Raw genomic sequence first — 21,628 nt, 5'->3', positions numbered from 1 at the left:
AAAAAACTAAGCAATTTATATGGTAAAAAAAAAGACAAAAGCAGAAAAGTTAAGCAATTTATATAATTATATCGTGAAAAGATAAGTCTAAACTCTAAACACACAAGTCAGACACTCAGACTGAGAATCGAGCATGAGAGAGAGAGAGAGAGAGTCAGAGTCAGAGTAGAGATGAGATAGGGAAAACCGGAAAAGGAAAGAGAACTGAAATACCGTCGCCGATCTCGCTTATGCCGTCGCCGATCTCCGCGTGATGATCAAGCTAACGGTCTAGAACCGTCAAGCCAAGGTGTGAGGTGTTCATGGTGCCCTCCGCCGCCGCAGCACTAGTCATCAAGGTGCTGAAGGAGCCGGAGCGCGACCGGAAGAAGACGAAGAACATCAAGCACAACGGTAACATCTCGCTCGACGATGTCATCGAGATCGCTAAGGTGATGAAGCCTAGGTCTACGGCGAAGGATTTTTTTTTTTTTTTTTTTGACAAGTATGGCAAAGGATCTTAGTGGACCGTGAAGGAGATTCTGGAGCTTAGGGTTTGCTTTAGCCTTTATTGGGGTTTGATTGTTTTTTTTTTTTTTTTTTTTTTTGAGAATCCGTGGGTTTGCTACTGTTGGGCTTGCTGTGGGCTTGATGTTGGTTGGCTTGCCGTCCGTTTTTTTTTTTTTAGAAATCCGTGGGCTTGCCATTTCATCTGTTACAATTTTTTTTTTTTTTTTTTTTTCAGATTTTAGTTCAAAATTTTTTTTGGGCTTTTTTTTTTTCCTTGAAAGGAGAACAAATAAAATTTTTCTTTTAATTGGAGAGTGTTCCTAATTTTTATTAGGGTGTTCCTAATTTTTATTTTAAGGATGAACAAATAAAAAAATTAATTATTATATATAAAAAAAAAAAAAAAATTTCAAGTCAGGGTGTTCCTGGGAACACCCTAACCATAACGTGGCGCCGCCACTGTTTCGGGGAAATAACTGACATGGATAAGAGTATTTGACATTTTGACCGCTGTTGAGTGTAGAATTGCATGCAGTGGAATTAATGGTTTAAAAATGGTGTAAAAATTAAGAAATTACATTAGCTGCAATTCAAACTAACCTACAAAAAACTTGTCCTACAACAGTGTTTTTTTCCTGGTAGTTTTGAAACCGCCGCTATAAGAGACCTATAGCAGCGCTTTTAGAAACTTGTCCTACCAACGGTTTCTAAAAGCACTACTATAGGTTGACCTATTACGACAATTTAAACTTAATGCTTTTTAAACTTCTACTATAGGTCTCCTATAGCGAAGGTTTTCAAAACCACTAGTGTAGATTGACCTATTACGATGTTTTAAAACCGCCGCTATAGGAATGAAATTTCAAAAAAAAATTTTTTTGGTAAATAGCCTAGTCCAGTAGTTTTAAAATCGTCGCTTTAGGGTTCTTCATATGTAAAACCTATTCAAGCGGTTTTAAAACTGCCGCTATAGGTTTCTTCATTTTTTTTAAAAACTAATCTATTTCGGCAGTTTTAAAACCGCCGCTATAGGCTTCTTCATTTTTTGTTTTTAAACTAACCTATTCTGGTGGTTGTAAAACTGCTGTTTTAGGGTTCTTCATATGTGAAACCTATTCCAGCAGATTTAAAACCGCCGCTATAGGCTTCTTCATTTTGAATATCCATTCTAGCAGTTTTAAAACCGTCGTTATAGGCTTCTTTATTAATACCTATTTTGGCCAGGGGAGGGGGGGGGGGGGATAGGTGCCCCTCCTGAACTTTAAAATTTTTTCACTAATAATATTATAATGACCTAAAATATCTTATTTTCCCCCTAACACAAAAGACAAAAAAAAAAGAAAAAAAGAATTCTCCATTGGGTCCCACTTAGTAATGATTGAAAAAAGAAATCTTTACATTGATTTATTGAATAGTAGTTTGAACACAAAGCTTGATGGACTAGACAAAGCCGTACTACAAGTCTACAACTAGAAAATAAAACCATGGGTCCCACTTGGTAATGATTAAAAAAATAAAAAATAACAACCTTGACCTTCACGGAATAGGAATCAGTACTAGCATAGAACTCTGGAAAAAAAAATGTATATATAATGCAAACAAAGCACGCCTCTCATTAAAAAGAAAAAAAATTTCTTTTTTAATACCAATCTCTTTCAATTTGGACCTCAGAAATTCTATGGAGTTTTTAAAAGCATTCAAGTTGGGTTTTTAAGTCACACGTTCAAATATTCACATGTGTGCATACTCTTAATACTCTTGCTTTGTTTATATTTAGAAAGATTTCTTGATTTGACTATTCTAAACCATAAATTTATAATTCAAATTATATATTTAAACTATTTGCATTTATAATTATCTCTTAATTTCATTATTCTTAATAATAAATTGGTAATTTTTTTTCTTTATTTTAATGTTATGACATTTATATTTGTAGTTAATTGACATTATGGAAAATCCTGATCATAATAATGAGTCCAGATCAAATCCTAAACGAACTCGTATCGAAGTGGACGTTACAAATCTTCCCACAGATCCTGGTTTAAGAATAAAATTTCTAACTATCATCCTAATGAAAGAAATCAAATTAGAAGGCATTATCTACAAAATAAACCTTGTCAACCAGTTGACCATGATTTTCCACAAAGTCAATTTGGCAAAACAAAGCGTCGATTTATTCCATTGTGGTTCAAAGAATAACCTAGTTAGTTGGAATATAGTATTACGAAAGATGTTGCATATTGTCTATATTATTATCTATTTCGACCTGATACTGGTGATCAAGGAAGGGGAGACTCATTTGTTACTTAAGGATTCAGAAATTGGAAAAAAAATGAGAAATTACAGAATCACGTTGGGGATCACAACAGCGCACATAATATAGCTCAAAGAAAATGTGAAGCTTTGTTAAACCAGAGACAAAGTATTCAAATAGTTATAAACAAGCGATCGGATGTTGAGAAAAGGGAATATCGAACTCGTTTGAATGCATTAGTGGATTGTATTTGTTTTCTACAATGGCAAGGATTAGCATTTCGTGGCCATGATGAATCTAAAGACTCCAATAATCAAGGAAATTTTCTTGAATTATTATGGTTTCTTGCAAAGCATAATGAAGAAATTGATAAGACAGTCCTCGAAAATGCTCCTAAAAATCATCAAATGACCTCTCCTAATATCCAAAAAGAAATAGCAAATGTTGCAGTTGTTGAGACAATAAATGTTATTATTAAAGATATTGGAGACTCATTATTTTCTATTATAGTTGATGAATCACGTGATATATCTACTAAAGAACAATTGGCAATTGCTTTGAATTATGTAGACAAATTGGGAAATGTGAATGAGCACTTTTTAGGCATTACACATGTTAATAATACAATAGCAGTGACACTAAAGAGTGCAATTGAGGAAGTATTTAATAAACATAGCTTAAGCATTAGTAGATTGAGGGGACAAGGCTACAACAGGGCAAGCAACATGCGAGGTGAGTTAAATGGACTAAAAACTCTTATTTTGAAAGATAATCCTTCTACCTATTATGTCCATTGCTTTGCACATCGGCTTCAACTAACATTAGTTGCAATAGCAAAAAATCACATCCAGATTGCAACCTTTTTAACTTGGTTGCAAAGGTATTCAATATTGTTGGAGCATCATGCAAACGTTGTGATATTCTTCGCGAAAAACATAGTGCTGAAGTTATAGAAGCACTAAAAAATAATGAAATTCCAACTGGTCGTGGCTTGAATCAAGAAATGAGTTTAAAAAGGCTTGGAGATACACATTATAGTTCTCATTATGGTGCACCTGTTAATTTCATTCATATGTTTTCTTCTGTAATTGATGTGATTGAAACTATTATAGAAGATGGTTTAGATTCTGATAAGAGAGCAGAAGCAAATATCTTAATTGGTTTACTCCAAACATTTGAATTCGTGTTTGATTTACATTTGATGAAAGGTGTGCTTGGCATAAGTAATGAGTTGTCACAGGCATTACAACGAAAAGATCAAGATATTATGAATGCTATGAAGTTGGTTGACATTTCAAAGCAATGTTTACAGGTCATGGGAGATGATGAGTGGAACTCTTTGGTAGAGGAGGTTTCTGCATTTTGTGCAAAAAATAATATTAATGTTCCTGATATGGATGATTTATATCAACCTCGGCCATGACAAAAAGCTCAAAACATGAAAAATTCACATCATTATCAAGTGGAGCTTTTTTATATTGTTATAGATATGCAACTTCAGGAACTTGATAATTGTTTTGAAAATTCTAAATTATTACTTTGTGTTGCGTGTTTGAACCCAAATAACTTATTTTCAGCATTCAACAAGGAGAAATTGCTTCGGCTTGCTTAGTTTTATCCAAGTGATTTTTCAACAGTTTAAGTTTCTTTCTTGAATAACCAACTTAAGACATACATCCATGACATGCGGTCCACTGAAGAGTTTTCAGCACTTAAAGGAATTGGACAGCTTGCTGAAAAGATGGTAGAAATGAAAAATGATGTTTCATATCCATTGTTTTACTCATTAGTGACTTTGGCATTGATCTTACCAGTTGCAAAAGCTACTATTGAAAGAGCTTTTTTAGCAATGAACATAATTGAAAATCGATTATGTAATCGAATAGGAGATCGGTGGATGAATGATTGCTTAGTCACATATATTGAGAAAGATATATTCAAGACTATTGAGTGTGAAGAAATCATGCAACAGTTTCAAAATATGAAAAATCGTTGAGGGCAATTGAGTAAAATAAGCTAGGTGTGAAAAAATAAATTAAAGTTTACATTTTATGTTAGATTCTGTATGACAATTACATTATCATATAGTTGTTTATTTATTTTGTTATTAATATTGATTAATTTTTTACTTTCAATCTTGTCCCCCTTAACCTAAATTCCTGGCTCCGCCACTAATTCTGGCCATTTAGAAATTGCCGTTATAGGGCATAAATAATAATAATAATAATAATTTCTATTTTTTTTTTTAACTTTGTAATATCACCTATTCTAATGGTTTTAAAACCGCAACTATAGACTTACTCATTTAGAATACCTATTTAGGCAATTTTAAAACCGTAGCTATAGGTTTTAGAATTTGTATTTTTTGTTTTTAAAATAACCTAGTTCAATTGTTTGTTTGTCCTCTATTCCATTTGTAAGATGACCCAACCTCACATGTTTCTAAAATTAAAAGTCATTAATTTATTTTCAAAACAATTTGCAACTAAAACTAACAAATGTTTAAGAAGTGCATATAATTGGGGCACCTGTTTAGTTGCCTCAGTACTAATATCTCTTTTAAATAGGACTAGTCTCTGAGCACGCGCTCACGCGTGTTTTTAGAGGCTCTTCCTTTAATTTACCAAAATACCCTCCTAAACCTAAGAAATTACTGAAATACTCTTGAAATCTAGAAAATGACCAAAATATCTCTGAAATCTAGAAAATGACACAAATACCTCTGATGCCTAAAAAAAGACCAAAATACCCCTTCTAAACCTAAAAAATGACTGAAATACTGTTCTAAACATAAAAATGTCTGAAATACCCCTGAAACCATAACCTAAAAAATGGCCAAAATACCAAACCCATTTGCCCACCCAAACTCACCCACTTAAATAAGACCCAACCCTACCTAGTTATTAATTGGGCTAAATAGGTATTAACCTAATTAAACCCAATTCACATTAATGTTTATTGGGTTTTAACTAGGTACCCAATTAGACCCAATTACGACCTAAGTATCACTTCTACAAATCACCCAACTATAAAATACCCCAAAACCACTAAAAAGACCAAAATACCCCCCTTAACCTAAAAAATGATATAGGCAACTTTGAAAGCTGAAATTTACCAAAATGCCCCCCTAAACCTAAAAAATGACCGAAATACCCCCCAAACCTAGAAAATGACCAAAATACCTTCGAAACCTAGAAAAAGATCAAATACCCCTCTAAACCTAAAAAATGACCAAAATACCCCCCTAAACATAAAAAATTGATCGTAATATTCCCGAAACCTAAAAAATGACCGAAACACCCCTAAAACCTAAAAAGTGACTGAAATACCCCTGAAACCTAAATAATGAATGAAACACTCCCCAAACCTAAAAATGACAGAAATACCCTTGAAAGTGCAAAAATGACCAAAATTCCTCCTAAACATAAAAAATGACTGAAATACCCCTAAAACCTAAAAAATTATCGAAATAGCACCGAAAGTTAAAAAATGACTAAAATACTCCTGAAACCTAAATATGACCGAAATCACCATGAAACCTAAAAAATGATCGAAATACCCCCAAAACGTAAAAATTAACCAAAATACCTCATAAATCTAAAAAATGACCGAGGGTATTTGAGGGTATTTTGGTCACTTTTTTAGGTTTTGAGGGTATTTTGGTAATTTTTAGGTTTTAGTATTATTTTAGTCATTTCTTAAGTTTTAGGGGTATTTTGGTCATTTTTTAGGTTTAGGGGGTAATTTGGTCATTCTTTAGGCTTAGGGGATATTTGGTCCTTTTTTAGGCTTAGGGGCTATTTTGATCATTTTATTGGTTTCGGGAGTATTTTGGTCATTTTTAGGTTTTAGGGGTATTTCGGTCATTTTTTTGGTTTTAAGGGTATTTTTGCCATTTTTTTGGTTTAGGGGGCTTTTTGGTCATTATTTTAGACTTAGGGGGTATTTTGGTCATTTTTAAGGTTTCAGGGGTGTTTCAGTAATTTTTTTAGGTTTTGGGATATTTTAGTCATTTTTAGGTTTAGGGGGTATTTCGGTCATTTTTTAGGTTTAGGGTAGGGGGGGGGGTAATGATTGGAAGATAACGCTGTAATTGGCACAATTTTGATGAGATTATCCAAGATAAATTGGCATAATTCTAGAATATAAAGTTATCCGCCAACATTTTTCTCACTTATCTAAATTAAAAAAAAATTCAAATGCGTACCAAAAAAATTATTTTCTTTTATTTTCATATGTAGGAAAATAAAAGAAAAAAAAAATTATGGCCTATTATGGCAGTTTTTATATCGCTGCAATAGGTCATTACATTAGTAATACCTATTGAACGGTTAGGAAACCACCGTAATAGGTAGTCCAATTAAAGTGAAAAATTTTCATTTGAAAGAGTTACTATAGCGGTTTTAAAACCGCTGTAATAGCTCATTAAGTTGGGACCTTTTTTTCTATTTTAAAGACCTATTATGGCGGCTTTAAAACTACTGCTATAGGTCTGAAGTAAAAAACCAAGTTTTCAAATTTTTAAAAAAATATTGGAAAATTGTTTGACTTATTGTGGCAGTTTAAACTCGTTGCAATAAGTAAAATAGTCGCCATAATAGGTTTAAAAATTATTATAGCAGTTTTTAACTACTGCAATAAGTGTCATTGTCGCCATAATAAGTCCTTCTCACCACTTAAAAATTTTCAAACTTCCCATTTTTTTCAGCTTCCCACCACTTTGGTCTCTCTCTCTCTCTCTCTCTCTCTCTCTCTCTCGGATCTTTCTACCCATCCCGCTGTCGATGAGCTCCAACCTCCACGTCGCCGATCTCCACCCTCCATGCCACCAACCTCCACTATCCATGCCGTGGCTTCCCTTATTCCTTTCTCAACCATCCCCTTGCTCTTCCCATTCGCCCATCTCCACCCCACCCTTTTGGGTACCCCATTCCCCACATGGCCACTTCTCCTTAATTCACTTCCCCTCCTCATCTCTTCTTCTTTACTCAAATCCCACCATTTCTTTTCCAAAATTTCAAACCTAAAAATACTACCCAAAACTGCAACCCCTACCCAAAGCAAGGTAAGTCTCTCTATCTCTCATTTCTATTTTGTAGTAATTTTTGTGTAAATATTTGTAGTTAAATTTTTGGTTTTTTAGTTTTGATTTTGGTTAAATTTTAGTTGATTGTGTGGCTTTTTAGTTTAGGTATTTTCATTTTTAGAATTTGGTTTCTCTATTTTGTTAGTAGTATTATCAAAGAACAATTGCAGCAAAGTTTGAACTGTTGGCTGTAAGGACGAGAGAAAGAAGTTGACTTGAGAATTTGCATTTAGGTTAATAGAATTTTTATTAATTGGACTCTTTTTAGTTAAATTTTGGTGTTAATGATATTTTGATAATTAAATTTAGGGTGAAGAGTTATGGACCAAACGTTAACATTTCCAATTGCCAAATGTGTCTTTGTTGTAATAAAAGATTAGCACTACTGGGAGAGATCAAAGATGTAACTCATTTAAGTAACTAAAGAAATGGCAATCAATCAAGCTTAGGTATAACTAGTTAATCTGCAATATTGACCATGGCATTGTAAGAAGTGAAGTTGTTCATCCAATCATTATTAACTTTCAATAAAACAAAATATTGTATGGGGGTCATGAAAGAAAAGAGATACATATTTAAATTTTAAGAAAGTGTATAATAACCCAAAATAGTGAATAAATTGCAATAAACATCGAAGGTTCAACAACAAACATGATTGCTCTTATTCACACCATGCTCATTGACTGATAGGGGTATCAACTTAAAGAGCCAGCAATCCTAATTCAGTTTAAACTCATATCTAGCTATGAAAGTGATTTTTTTTTTTTTTTTTTTTTCGATAGGTAATAGAAGAATTATTATTGACGAAAAATGAAAAAGAAATATACAATGTGTTCATGAGAATGAACACAACAAATCACAAAACAGAACACAGCAGAAAAGAATCAAGAGACTAAGCTAAGAGAAGAAAAAAACTGAACAATAGAAGAGCATTCTGTAAAACCCTAGTACCGAGACCAATCAAAAAGACTTCTCTGGCACACTATTAACTCAACCAAAGACTTCTCAAAATCTTCAAAGGACCGACGATTATGCTCCATCCATACAGTCCGCATCAAACATCCTAGAATTAAATTCAAAATATCTAAATAATGTTTCTCAAGCTAATGATTCCAACAAAATAATAATTCCGCCACAGAGCTAGGCAAGACCCACTGAATACCGAAAGCCTGAAGCATAAAAACCCAATAAATAATTCGCCACATGACAGTGAATAAGGAGATGATCCATAGATTCCCCATTGCACCGGCACATACAAAACCAATTTGCCAAAGGGCGACCTCTAAGCATGAGATTATCCAATGTAAGAATGCGATTATGAGCAGCTGTCCATGGGAAAAAAGCCACATTTTTGGGAATCTTTGCTTTCCAAATGCTCTTCCAAGGGAAGATAGAGTTGGGAGTCGCCCTTAACTCATTGTAAAAGGAATGGGTATCAAACTTACCATTTCCATTAAGACCCCAACACAAAGAATCGTTGCCTACTCCATGTGAAGATGAGCTTGAATAAAACCAAGAAGAGAAAAAGAAGCAGCAAGTTCCCAATCTTCAAAATCCCTATAAAATCTCAGGTTTCAAAATCTAACACTATCCCCCTCTTGATGACTCACAACATTAGAAATACAAACTTCCTTATTAGCTGAAATCACATATAACTCAGGGTAGAGGATTTTAAGGGGATCAACCCTAACCCATCTATCATGCCAGAAATGAATTTGGGTACCATCACCCACAACAAAGGAAAATTATTTTAAAAGCTTTCCCACCCTTCATTAATACTAGGCCATAAACTAAACCCATGAGTTCTCCTACAAATTTTAGTACTCCAATCCCCTTGACCTTCCCCATATTTAGTGGATATAACCCTCCACCAAAGAAGAGTAACGTCATGCCCGTATCTCTACAACCACTTCCTTAATAAAGCTTGATTAAAGGACACACATTTCTTATCCCCAAATCTCCCATTTCAATACGTGAGCACACCTTATCCCACTCCACCAAATGGTATTTGAAACTCCCTTCAGACGATCCCTATAAAAAGTTTCTTTGGATTCTCTCTAGCCTAGCAGCCATAACTATAGGAATAGTAAATAACGATAAAAAATAAGTAGGAAGGCTAGAAAGAGTGCTCTTCAATAAAGTGAGCCTACCACCCTTGGATAAATAAAGGCGTTTCCATCCTAATAATTTCTTCTCCATCTTCTCCAAAATGGGATTCCAAATAGAAACTGTCTTGAACGATGTACCAAGTGGCATCCCCAAGTATTTCATAGGCAAATTGCCCACCCTGCAACTAAGATATTAGCCAAAGCATCTAGATTATTCACCTCCCCAATAGGGACAATCTCACTTTTCCCTGTATTAACCTTCAAACCTATAAAGCTTGAAAACACGATAAGACCAACCTTATAGATAGAAACTGAACCTTAGAAGCATCACAAAATAAAATAGTGTCGTCTACAAACATCAAATGAGAAATGTGCACACCAACAAAGTTCACTGGTCCCACATGAAAACCATGAATCAGACCATATTCCTCAATTTTTCTTAGAATCCTACTTAAGACCATGGTTTTGAAACCCAGACTGGACCGTACGGTCCGACTAGAAAAACCGTGAACCTCTTAGTTTTGTGGTTTTTTTAGCTTCAAGAACCGCTCTATGGGAAAAAAGTGAGGACCCGTGCAAACCGTGGTCGGATCGTATGGTTCTGAGAATCGTGATTAGTTTTTGAGGTTCGGACAATTTCTTTTTGTTTCAGCTTTTCCTGTGAATTTTGGCCAATACACCGGTAAGAAGTTATGATCAGATCTAGAAAAAAAGAAAAAGAAATGAAAGAACACGAAGAAGAACAAAGATCAGAAGGAGATCCGATAATTTCAGATCTTGAACAAAGGGATTTGTAAGGGAAAAAAAAGAACCAAAGAAGAAGAAGATAGGTTCCTAAAAAAAAAAGAAAAAAGGAAAAAAGAGAAGAACACAACGAAGCAGGGTCTGCGCCTAGTTGAAGCAGCAGCCAGCAGGTTGCCAACACAGTTGCTGATCACGCCTTCATCTTCTGCTGCTGCATCTTCTTCTTCTTCTTCTTCTTCTTCTTCTTCTTCTTTTTTTTCTTCTTCTCTTTCTTTTTTCCGTTGATGGAGCTCTGTAATTTCCTCTTTTTCATTGAACTATGTGTTTCTCTTTCTTCCTTTAGACTTTTGTTACTTTTTTACTCCTTTTGAATTCCTAACTCTAAGAGCATCACCATCAGCTGTTTCATAAAAAATGCTATTTTGACACACCAAAAGCCTACTTTATTATTTTACCACATCATTTTACAATATCTCATTCATCAGATGTTTTATCATTCAATTCTATACATTAAAATAATATTTACTACACATTAAAATAATATATTATCTCCTCCCCATTATCATCAACAACAACAACAACATCAACGGCACAACCACCAGCCACCAATATCCATTGCCGCAACAACACCGACAGCCACCACCAACACAAATCTACATCCACCAATGCCACCTTAAAAAAAAAAAAAAAAAAAAAAAAAAAAAAAAAAAAAAAAAAAAAAAAACACAACCAGAAAAACCTCCAACAAATTCCAAATCCAAAAATCTCAACAAAAGAGGGAAAAAAAAAATTCAACCAACCAACAAACCAGAGAATAAAACGTCGACCCAAACTCAATGAACGATTGGCCTAAAACCCCAACCCAACTGACCCAAAACCTCGACCCACAACCCACACAACGCCGATCCAAAACGCCGACCCAAAACCCACATCAAAACCCATCCCAAATCTCACACCCACAACCTGATTAAGAGAGATCTAAAGGTCAGCGGTGAGGGCTGTGGATGTCGGTGGCGAGGGCTAGAGAATGAGGCGGTGAGATCGGCAGCGAGTTGTGGAGAATGAGGCGGCGAGATCAGCGGCGAGGATTGGCAAGATCGGCGACAAGGACTAGAAAGTGAGGCGGCGAGATTGGTGGCGAGGACTGGAGAGTGATCTTGAGCAACTTTCTTGAGCAGGGAGGAGAGGGAAGAGATAAAGAGTGATAGAGAGAGAAGAAATGAGATAGAGTTTGAGAGTGACAGAGAGAGAAGACGGAGATAGAGATATCTGTGGAAGAGGAGAGAGAAAAGTGCAATAAAATAATAATATTTAATTTTACCATTGTTGTTCGTATCGTCTCATATTTGAGACGGTATTGTAGTGGTGTGCCAAAATTTTTGGCATATGACACACCTCATAAGGCTTAGATTTTGGGGTTTGGTGTGTCAAATGCCAAAAATTTGGCATATGGTACACCTACTATGGATGCACTAAGTCCCTCTCGTGGCTAACATTGGAAATGATGAAAGGTTTTAATTTTTTAATAGAAACAAAAAAATTTCAGCCATTAGGTTTAGATCTTTTTTTTCAGTTGCCCAACATGATATGACATGCATTGATAGGTGTATTAAATATTTTAAGTTTTTTTAAGAGTAATGTAGTATCTCAATATTTTACACAATTTTTTGCTTTAATTTAACACATGGAAAAGTTTGAGTAATGAAAAAAAAATTATGGGTCTACATCTTTACCACTCACATCTCGTCACGTGGCATATTGTGGCAAAATTTGTATAAAATGTTATGGTACTATTATTACTCTAATTTTAATTAATATTTACAGTTAAGTATATAATAATTATTAAATAATTATTTCAATTTAAAATTATTAAATAATTTAAATATTTTATTTTATTTTATTTGAGTGTCTTTCTAATTCTTATATAATAATAATAATAATAATAATAATAATAATAATAATAATAATAATAATAATAATAATATTATTATTATTATTATTATTATTATTATTATTATTATTATTATTACAAGTTTAACTAATCAATATATAAATAAATTAATAGATATTATATAATTTATATTTAAATTTGCTTAGGATTTGATATTTATTATTATTATTATTATTACAAGTTTAACTAATCAATATATAAATAAATTAATAGATATTATATTTAAATTTGTTTAGGATTTGATATTTCTTATTTGTCTTGTAAAAGTTATGATATGAAAATATACATTTGAAATATAGATATTTATATTTAATTGGATTATTTTAGTTAAATTTTCTATTTATACTAATTTAATATATTTATTTATATTTAAATAATTATTAAATTAATTATGACGTCATCACGGTTTGACCTCGGTCTAACCCTGAAAACCTTGAACCTTTTTCTTTTACGGTTCATTGAATGGTCCGGATCTGAAAACCACGCTTAAGACCTCCATAATCAAAAGGAAGAGGAGAAGGGATAAATGATCACCTTGTCTCAAACCTCGAGATCTTCCAAAGAAACCTTCAAGGGAACCATTCACTAGAACTGAAAGCCAAACTGAAGTCACACAAGCCGTTATCTACCCACTCCATTTCACCCCAAAACTCATCATATCCAAAAGATAGAACAAAGCATCCCAATTAACATGATCGTAGGCTTTTTCAATATCAAGCTTGCAAACCACACCTAGTAAATGACTCTTCAACTTGCTATTTAGGCATTCATTAGTAGCGAGCATTGAATCCAAAATTTGCCTTCCACCAATAAAGGAATTTTGAGACTCAAAGATGAGATTGTCCAATACCGCCCTCAATCTATTAGCCAAAACCTTAGATAATAGTTTATACATACTGCTTACCAAACTAATGGGTCTAAAATCTTTAATATTAAAAGCATTACTCTTCTTAGGAATTAAAGAAAGAAAAGAGGCATTCATAAACCTTTCAAACATAGAATGACAATGAAAATGTTCAAAAAAAGCCATACATCCTTTTCCACAACACTCCAACATTTATGGAAAAAAGCCATAGTGAAACCATCTAGACTAGGTGCTTTATCCCCCTTCATTTCCTTCAAAACCTAGATGACTTCCTCCTTAGAGAAAGCCCTCACTAAAGACAATCTCTCTTCTTCCCCTATACAAGAAAAATCCAACCCATCCATAGATGGGCACTGCATCTTAGTCTCCTGATACAAAACTTGGTAGAATTGAACCACCTGAGAATGCACCTCCATCTCATCCTCATATACAACCCCATCCACCTCAATATTGTTAATCTGATTAGCTCTTCTATGGGAATTTGCTAATCTGTGAAAGAAGCGAGTATTGTTGTCCCCCTCCTTCACAAACAAAACTCGAGATTTTTGTCTCCAAAAAATCTCCTCCAAGGAAGCTAAATACTCAATATCCCATCTAATTTGTGTACAACGAGGCCTGTTCCTCAATCGAAAGCTCCCGTACCTCTGAAATAGCATCCAGCTCCAGTAATTCAGACAACAAACTTTTTTACTAAAAGCCCAGTCACCAAACTCCTCCCTATTCCACTTCTTAAGATCACCTTTAAGAGCCTTTAGATTCTGGGCTAAAATGAAACTTGGAGACCCCACAAAACAGTACCCATTCCACCATTGCTGAACTCTCTCAACAAAACCCTCGGCTTTCAACCACATATTCTCAAATTTAAAAGCATAATGTCCCCTACGAAAACCACCAGCTTCCAACAAGAGTGGACAATGATCATAAATAATCCAGAGAAGCACCCTTTGAGATACATTCCCAAAATGATCCTCCCAATCCAAAGAAACCAAAGCCCAATCAACTCTAGACATAAAATGTGTCTCAGATTCCCTAAACTAGGTAAAAGAAGCCCCCTCTAAGGGTAAATCGATAAGATAATTGTTCTCAATAAAATCGGAAAAAGCAAACATAGTTGGGCTGAAAGAATCACAGCCAAGTCTCTCACTTGGATATCTAATAATGTTGGAATCACCTGTTAAACACCATGCCATGTTCCACCTTGCATGCGCATGTGCCAACTCTGCCCATAAAGATGCCCGTTGTTTATCATCATTAGGGGCATAAACTCCTGTACAGGTCCATAAAAAACCATCCGCAACCCCCTTCAAAAAAACACTAACAGAAAATTGTCCCACAACAACGTCAACTTTTTCAAAAACCCTCTTATCCCAAACCAATAAAACCCCAATTGCTGTTTGAACCACATCCAAAACCGCCTAGTCAGTAAAAGGACTATCCCAGAGACTCCAAACAACAACAATGTCTATAAAAGATAACTTAGTTTCCTGGAAACAGACAATATTGCATTTCCATTCCTTAAGAAGATTCCTACACACTTCTCGCTTTCGAGGGTTGTTAAGCCCCCTAACTTAGTTTCCTAAAAGTGAATTAATTTCTAGTTTATATATCAATTATACTACTTCCATCCAAAATCAATGCCAAAACTGCAAGAGTCTTGACATTAATCATCTTCCCCTGTAAGTAAGCATCGCTAGCATTAATTGGTGTTCAAGTGCAAGTTTGCTTTGCTAGTATACCAAATTCCAGTAGATTTTCTTAATCCCTAAGGGTCTGTTTGGATGCCGCTTATTTTGCTGAAAACTGAAAACTTATTGCTGAAAATACTGTAGCAAAATATTTTTTAAATGACAAAACACTGTTCACACTGTGCGGTGGGTCTATGTTTTTCTTCATTTGTTTGCAACAATTCTGTGGATCCCACGCTTAAAATATGCGAACAGTGCCTAACGCTGCAAAATGTGTTACCCAAATGGACGCTAAGAAGCTCTCCTTTTAGAAACAATAAGTCTGAGGACACTGTATTTTCACCTAAAAAACACATTCCCTTTTTCTTTTGTGTTGTGGTGGGCCCAAGTGAGGTACCATGTGAGTCAGTGTGTATTTTTTTTTTTTGTTGGTGAAAAATTGGACAAAGTTGTTTTAGAAATGAAACTGTTAAATAAAAAAAATATGAAAGTGAAACAAACCTATTAGCTGGTCTAACCAACTAGAATAAAAATTCGGTTGAATCGGCTCTAGTTTATGTAAAGTTGTGATTTACAAATTTGTATTTTGTTGGCTTTTATTCCGTGCCAAATTTGATTGTAATTTTATTCAATCTTTTGTACCCTGTATTTGTTGTGAGAATTTATTGTAAGGGTTGTGTGATAGTGAGAGAGAGTGTGAAAACTCAAGTTATTGAAGACTGAAGAGTTTTCGCGGGTATATCACGACTAAGCATCCCGCGAAAGGAAGCATGTGCCTTGCACATGACTGGAATGCGAAGAGTCAGGCTAGATGGAGACAGCTGTGTCTCGTGAGTATCTTGCGGGTAAGGCCTTCCCGCGAGACACCCGCGAGACATTCTGTTCTGCCAGCCTGTCTAATCTGATACACACTTTTTGTGCCTACACTATTTATACCCACATTACCCACAAATGTAAAAGAGATATTTTGAGAGAAAACCCTAGCTAAAACACTTGAGAGTTAGAAATTGTTTTACCAAAAATTCTCTACACATTTGTTTGTGGAATTTCCTCATCTCCTACCTCTCCATTTCCAAACTATTGAGAGGTCAATAGCCTAAACACTTACCACAACCTTTGAGAGTGTCTAGTGAGGTTTTGGTGCTGCTGGGAAGCATTGGAAGAAGCTAAAGATGGCAGATGCAACATGGAGCTTGTTGCGGGATCTGGAGAGCTAGACAAGACACGGTTCCGAGAAGCCTTGTTGGAGTAGGAACTTGGAGGGCTTAGGTACAGAGGGTAGATTAGGCTTGGAGGGTCTCTTGCTTACCCATGTATCCCAACTAATTGTCTAGTGGATCGATTTCCACTTGGAGGGCGGCGGAGAGGTTTTTTGCCGAGTTCTTCGGTTTCCTCTTTGATAACACATCTCGGTGTTATCTGTGTTTGTATCTCTCTTCCCTACTCTTATTTATTTCATTTTTACTGCTATGTTGCTTTAATTATGAAGTAGAGTAGCTCTCTTGTTTGTTTGCTTGCGTTTACACTATTCCGCACTTAGTATTAAGTTAGTGTAAAATCAATCAAGCCATAATTTGAATTGGGGGTCTAAACAAGCTCTTGTGTTTTCACACATTTCGAGCTTTCAATTGGTATCAGAGCGGGTACACTTGTTGTGGTTTAAATACCTAAGTGTGATCCTTGACCCCTTGTGTTTATTTGCCATGGATAATACTTTGTATGCTTCTATGGATATTGTTGATTGTAACATGCCATGTGTTTGTGAAAATGCCTCTATGAGTGTTAATCCTCATGATTGTGATGACATGTTACATGAATCTTTGAGTGTTATTGATATTCCTAACATCAAACTCTTCAAGAAAAAGGCTAAGAAGTTTCATAAAGATTTGAGCAAGTTATTTGGTGAAAATGATGATTTGATTGCTAAGCTCAATGAATCCAACAAATTGGTTGAGAAATATAAGAATCTTGCTGAAATTTCTCTTGAAAAGCTGAAAGAGTTTGAATGTTTGAATAGGGACTTGGATGCTAAACTTGTTTTTTCTAACAAACTTGTTGATGATCTTAAATCTCAAAATGAATCTCTTAAGATGCATGCCAAGTGTTTGATTGCTGAATCTGTTGCTAAAATGGAAGAAAATATATGTTGCAATCATGTTGTGGTACCCGATTTTGTGCCTATTGTGTGTTCTACCTCAAAGGACAAATCGGTGTTCCTCCACATAAAAGAAATCAAAAAGTGGAGAGAAAGACTCTTAAGCCTAAGCCTCTATTTAGGTCCTATTCTAGGGAATTGAGTGGATCTAAGTTTGTTCCTACTTGCCACCATTGCAGTGTGATCAGTCACATAAGACCTCAATGCCCCAAGTTAAAGAGAGAACAAACCTTTGTTGTTAGATCCCTTCCCAAAAAGTCTAGTGGACCTAAACATATTGTTTGTCACCATTGTGGTGCCTTTGGTTTCTAAGACCTCATTGGTCTAAGTTTCAAGCTCTTAAGAGAATCAAAAGAAAAGAGAAATTTGAGCTTTTTGGAAGTTGTGCTTTGAAAGCTAAACCGGATTGGATGGAAAATGATAAGTTGTTGAAGAAAGTGGTTAATGCTCTTACCTCCTTGTTTATGTGCATCTCTGGTTCTCATTCTTCCAACCCTCGTCTCACTTCTCATGAGATACTCATTCCAAACAATCATTCCGTTTGGATGAGGAAGGGTTCCTATGGTTGAGCTTATGCTCTTTTGGTTTTTGATCTAATTCTTTCGATCTTTGTAGGACCCTTCATGCATTGATTGTCATATCTTCATGCATTTTTGTTCATCTTGCATTTATTTGTATGCATTGTTTTTGTTTTTGATCTTACTTTATTGCTTTCGTTTTGTGTGTGTAAAAATCCAAAAACCACATAAAACGTGAAAAATTCAAAAAGTTTGATCGTATATGTTTGAGCACTTTGCACATGTGAGTTTGGCCTAGTACCTTCATACTAATGGCGTAGTGAATTTACGAGCTTAGCTTGTTATGTATGCACATATATCTTTGTGGGGGAAATCTTGAAATCTAGGTGTGATTGTTGTAAATAAATCTTCAAGCTTATTATGAATGATTGGTCAATAATCTTGTTTGTCTTGATACTTGCATAGACTTGTGCCTTTATTTATTCTCACTTTTATTTTTATGTTTTTTTTTGCAAATAGAGCTCACCAAATGTAAATCTCAAAATGAAAAAGAGATTATGAGTTGCAAAAGCCTATCACACATACTAGTATTTGACTAGGAAAAAGGGAAAGCGACATTTAAAATTGAAATGTATGGTGCTAAAAAAGTCAAAGGCTAAATCATAATGTTGAAATATCAAAAATTTCAAGCACCGATCTCAAAAAGAGATGTATTATCCAAAAAGGATCAAATGTCATAAATTATGCAGAAGCCAAATGAAAAGCTTCTAATTTTTGTAATCATTCTCTTGTGGGAGGTCATATATGCTCATTTCTATAATTGAGATAGACTACTTGATTTCGTATCAGTTGTGTATGACTTGATTGAATTGATCATTGAAACTTCACTCTAGTCTAAGGACTATTCCACACTTGATCCACACACACAACACACAAGTTTAATGTTCAATGAATGCCTATTTCATTTGTGTGGTTGTACATGTTCAAATGTGATGTGTGTGTGCTGAACCATATGTGGATCAAACCAAAAAGATTTTTGTTCTTTTTGTTTGCTTTTTGAAGTGATTTGTATCACTCATGTTTTTCAAAGTTTTTCAAATTGTTTTTGTGTGAAAAACATGTTTTTTTGGGTGTTTTCGTGACCCATTTCACGTGTAAGCTTAGCTGGGAGTCAAATGGTCCAATTCTCAAGTTTTTTCAGCTTTACACAGAGAGTTTCGCGACTGTTTCGCGGTTGTTTCGCGAGTAAGGCTTACCCGCAAAATACCAGCGAGATACCAGTGAAATTTTCGTGGGAAGCTAACCAGCGAGATACTAGCGAAAATTTCTAGATTAGCTTTTTAAAGGTTATTTTGTGGGTCATTTGTTTTAAATGTCTCCCATTTTCTCCCAAACCTCTGTTTTAATGTTCTACATCAAAACCCAACTAAATTTAAGTGTTTTTCATTCCATTAACATCTCTAAGGTAATCTTTAACTCTTTTCATTGATTTTGATTCTTAGATTATGTTTTTGGGGGTTTTATATTCATAGTTGGGATTTTCTCAAATGGGAGTTGGAAAACTTATTTTTTGTCAATCTTTTTGATTGGGCTTTGTTTTAAATGATGATTTACTTTGGATGTTGGCCCCTTGTGGCAAAAATAACATGTATTTAGGTAAGTTTTTCATATGTTCATGCATTGTTTAACATACATGTGTAGTGTGTGCACTCTAAGTGTTCGATCAAATGCCCAAATGGCATTTTGTTGTTGATTTGGTCTCCGATGAGTACCAAACTTTGGGGATCACTATAATTATTCATGTCTATCATGTTTTGATCATTGGTGGTGTGTTTTATGCACTTTGCCCCGTGAGTGCTTATTCATACATTGGTCATGCATCTCACATGCACACTAGATGCACCTTGCTGCACACACTCTAACACTTGACATGTTTTGTACTTCTCTCATGCTAGTCAAGTCTTTTTAGACCTTTTAGCACTTAACATGTTCTTGTGTCTTTGTCATGTCAAGGTTTATATCATGTTCCATCATCCTTAGCATGTCATGTTTACTTTATGCTTTGTAGCATTTTTTTGATGTTTTTGTCTTATGTTTGAGCTTCATTTTCTCATTCATCTTGCATCTCTCATGCATCATCTTTCACCCTTGCTCGTATCTTATTTTCTTTCCCTCCTTCCTTTTTATTCATTTGTCTATTCGTGACGAAAAGGGGGAGAAGTTTTTATGACTCATGCGCACATTCTTAGGAGGAGAAATTCTACCTTGTGCACATTTGTAGGGGGTGAAATCCATAGGGGAGATGCATATATCAAGGGGGAGAAGACATTCTTTTATGAGATAACCTTACTTTACCTTATGCTTGTTTTCTCAGTGTTTTATGGTGCTTTGTCTTCTATGCTTTATTGCTCTCATAGCATCGTGTTTATGTGTTGAACATGCATACATCCTTATGTTTGTTCGGATGATCATTTGCTTTGTTATGTAGTCATTTTTATATGACTGTTTTGGTGTATGATCAAGTTGCTCATATGTTTCACATTATGTTTACTTGATCGCAATTTACTTGTTACATTACTCTTGTCCTTTTACTACTTGCTTTACCTTGAGGGTCTAATGTGTTTTGTGCAAGTGTTTCAGGTTACAAATATATATGTTCCAAGTTCATCACAACTCCTAAGATTCATGATAAGGGGAGTGATATGATGGGGGAGAAAGAGAGAAAGAGTTTTGTGCTGTATTAACTATGTTTGCTTTGTTCATAGTTCATAATTATTCTTAGCTATTTAAAAGTTTGTGACTTTCTTAATGCTTGTGTAGCATTCTCTTTGTACTTTTAGATATTGCTAAAATGTCTTGAGTACTTCACACTTGTGCCCTTAGTAGGATTGTTCCTAGATGCATATACTTCGTGTATGTTGCATTGGTTGTGTGATTGGACATGCAAGTAATCATAAGTGATTGTTTTGTTGTATATGTCCGGATGAACATTTACTTGTTATATGTTCATTGGAGTCATTCTTTAATGACTGCCCTTATTTGATCAAGTGTTTGTTTGCATGATATCTATTGTTTACATACTTGATCACACTATGCTTGCTCTTGTTCATACCTTGTGTTCAACTTGTCATAAGTTTAATGAAAGTTTTGTTTATGTGCGAGTGTTTCAGGTTACAGGTATAAATTGCAAGTGCTTCACAGTTTCTAGATTAGGTGTGAGTGAGTTTTGCCATTGTTCTCAAACTCACTTTTAAGTCTAGAGTCTGTTGTTAGGGGTTTTGTCACGGAATAGCCAAAGGGGGAGATTGTAAAGTTGTGATTTACAAATTTGTATTTTGTTGGCTTTTATTCCGTGCCAAATTTGATTGTAATTTTATTCAATCTTTTGTACCTTGTATTTGTTGTGAGAATTTATTGTAAGGGTTGTGTGATAGTGAGAGAGAGTGTGAAGACTCAAGTTATTGAAGACTGAAGAGTTTTCGCGGGTATATCGCGACTAAGCATCCCGCTAAAGGAAGCATGTGCCTTGCACATGACTAGAATGTGAAGAGTCAGGCCAGATGGAGACAGTTGTGTCTCGCAGGTAAGGCCTTCCCGCAAGACACCCGCGAGACATTCTGTTCTGCCAGCTTGTCCAGTCTGATACACACTTTCTATGCCTACACTATTTATACCCACATTACCCACAAATGTAAAAGAGAGCTTCTGAAAGAAAACCCTAGCTAAAATACTTGAGAGTTAGAAATTGTTTTACTTACAATTCGCTACACAGT

The 21,628-nt window shown here is 34.9% G+C and overlaps 2 protein-coding genes across 2 annotated transcripts; one reads left to right on the top strand and one right to left on the bottom strand.

The window, feature by feature from the left end:
• Positions 1-302: 302 nt before the first annotated feature.
• LOC115970417 (zinc finger MYM-type protein 1-like) lies at positions 303-4,166 on the top strand. Its single transcript, XM_031090055.1, has 4 exons — positions 303-431; positions 2,426-2,528; positions 3,014-3,475; positions 3,595-4,166. Exons 1-4 carry the CDS (start codon positions 303-305, stop codon positions 4,164-4,166), a joined length of 1,266 nt encoding a protein of 421 aa, XP_030945915.1.
• Positions 4,167-13,757: 9,591 nt separating this feature from the next.
• Positions 13,758-14,507, bottom strand: LOC115970416. Its single transcript, XM_031090053.1, has one exon. The coding sequence runs from the start codon at positions 14,505-14,507 to the stop codon at positions 13,758-13,760; it is 750 nt and encodes a 249-aa protein (XP_030945913.1).
• Between the last annotated feature and the right edge of the window lie 7,121 nt (positions 14,508-21,628).

The sequence above is a fragment of the Quercus lobata genome, chromosome 12, assembly GCF_001633185.2.
Source record: "Quercus lobata isolate SW786 chromosome 12, ValleyOak3.0 Primary Assembly, whole genome shotgun sequence".
NCBI lineage: Eukaryota > Viridiplantae > Streptophyta > Magnoliopsida > Fagales > Fagaceae > Quercus > Quercus lobata.
The sequence above is the reverse complement of the archived record's forward strand: the minus strand, read 5'-3'. Positions and strand labels throughout refer to the sequence as shown.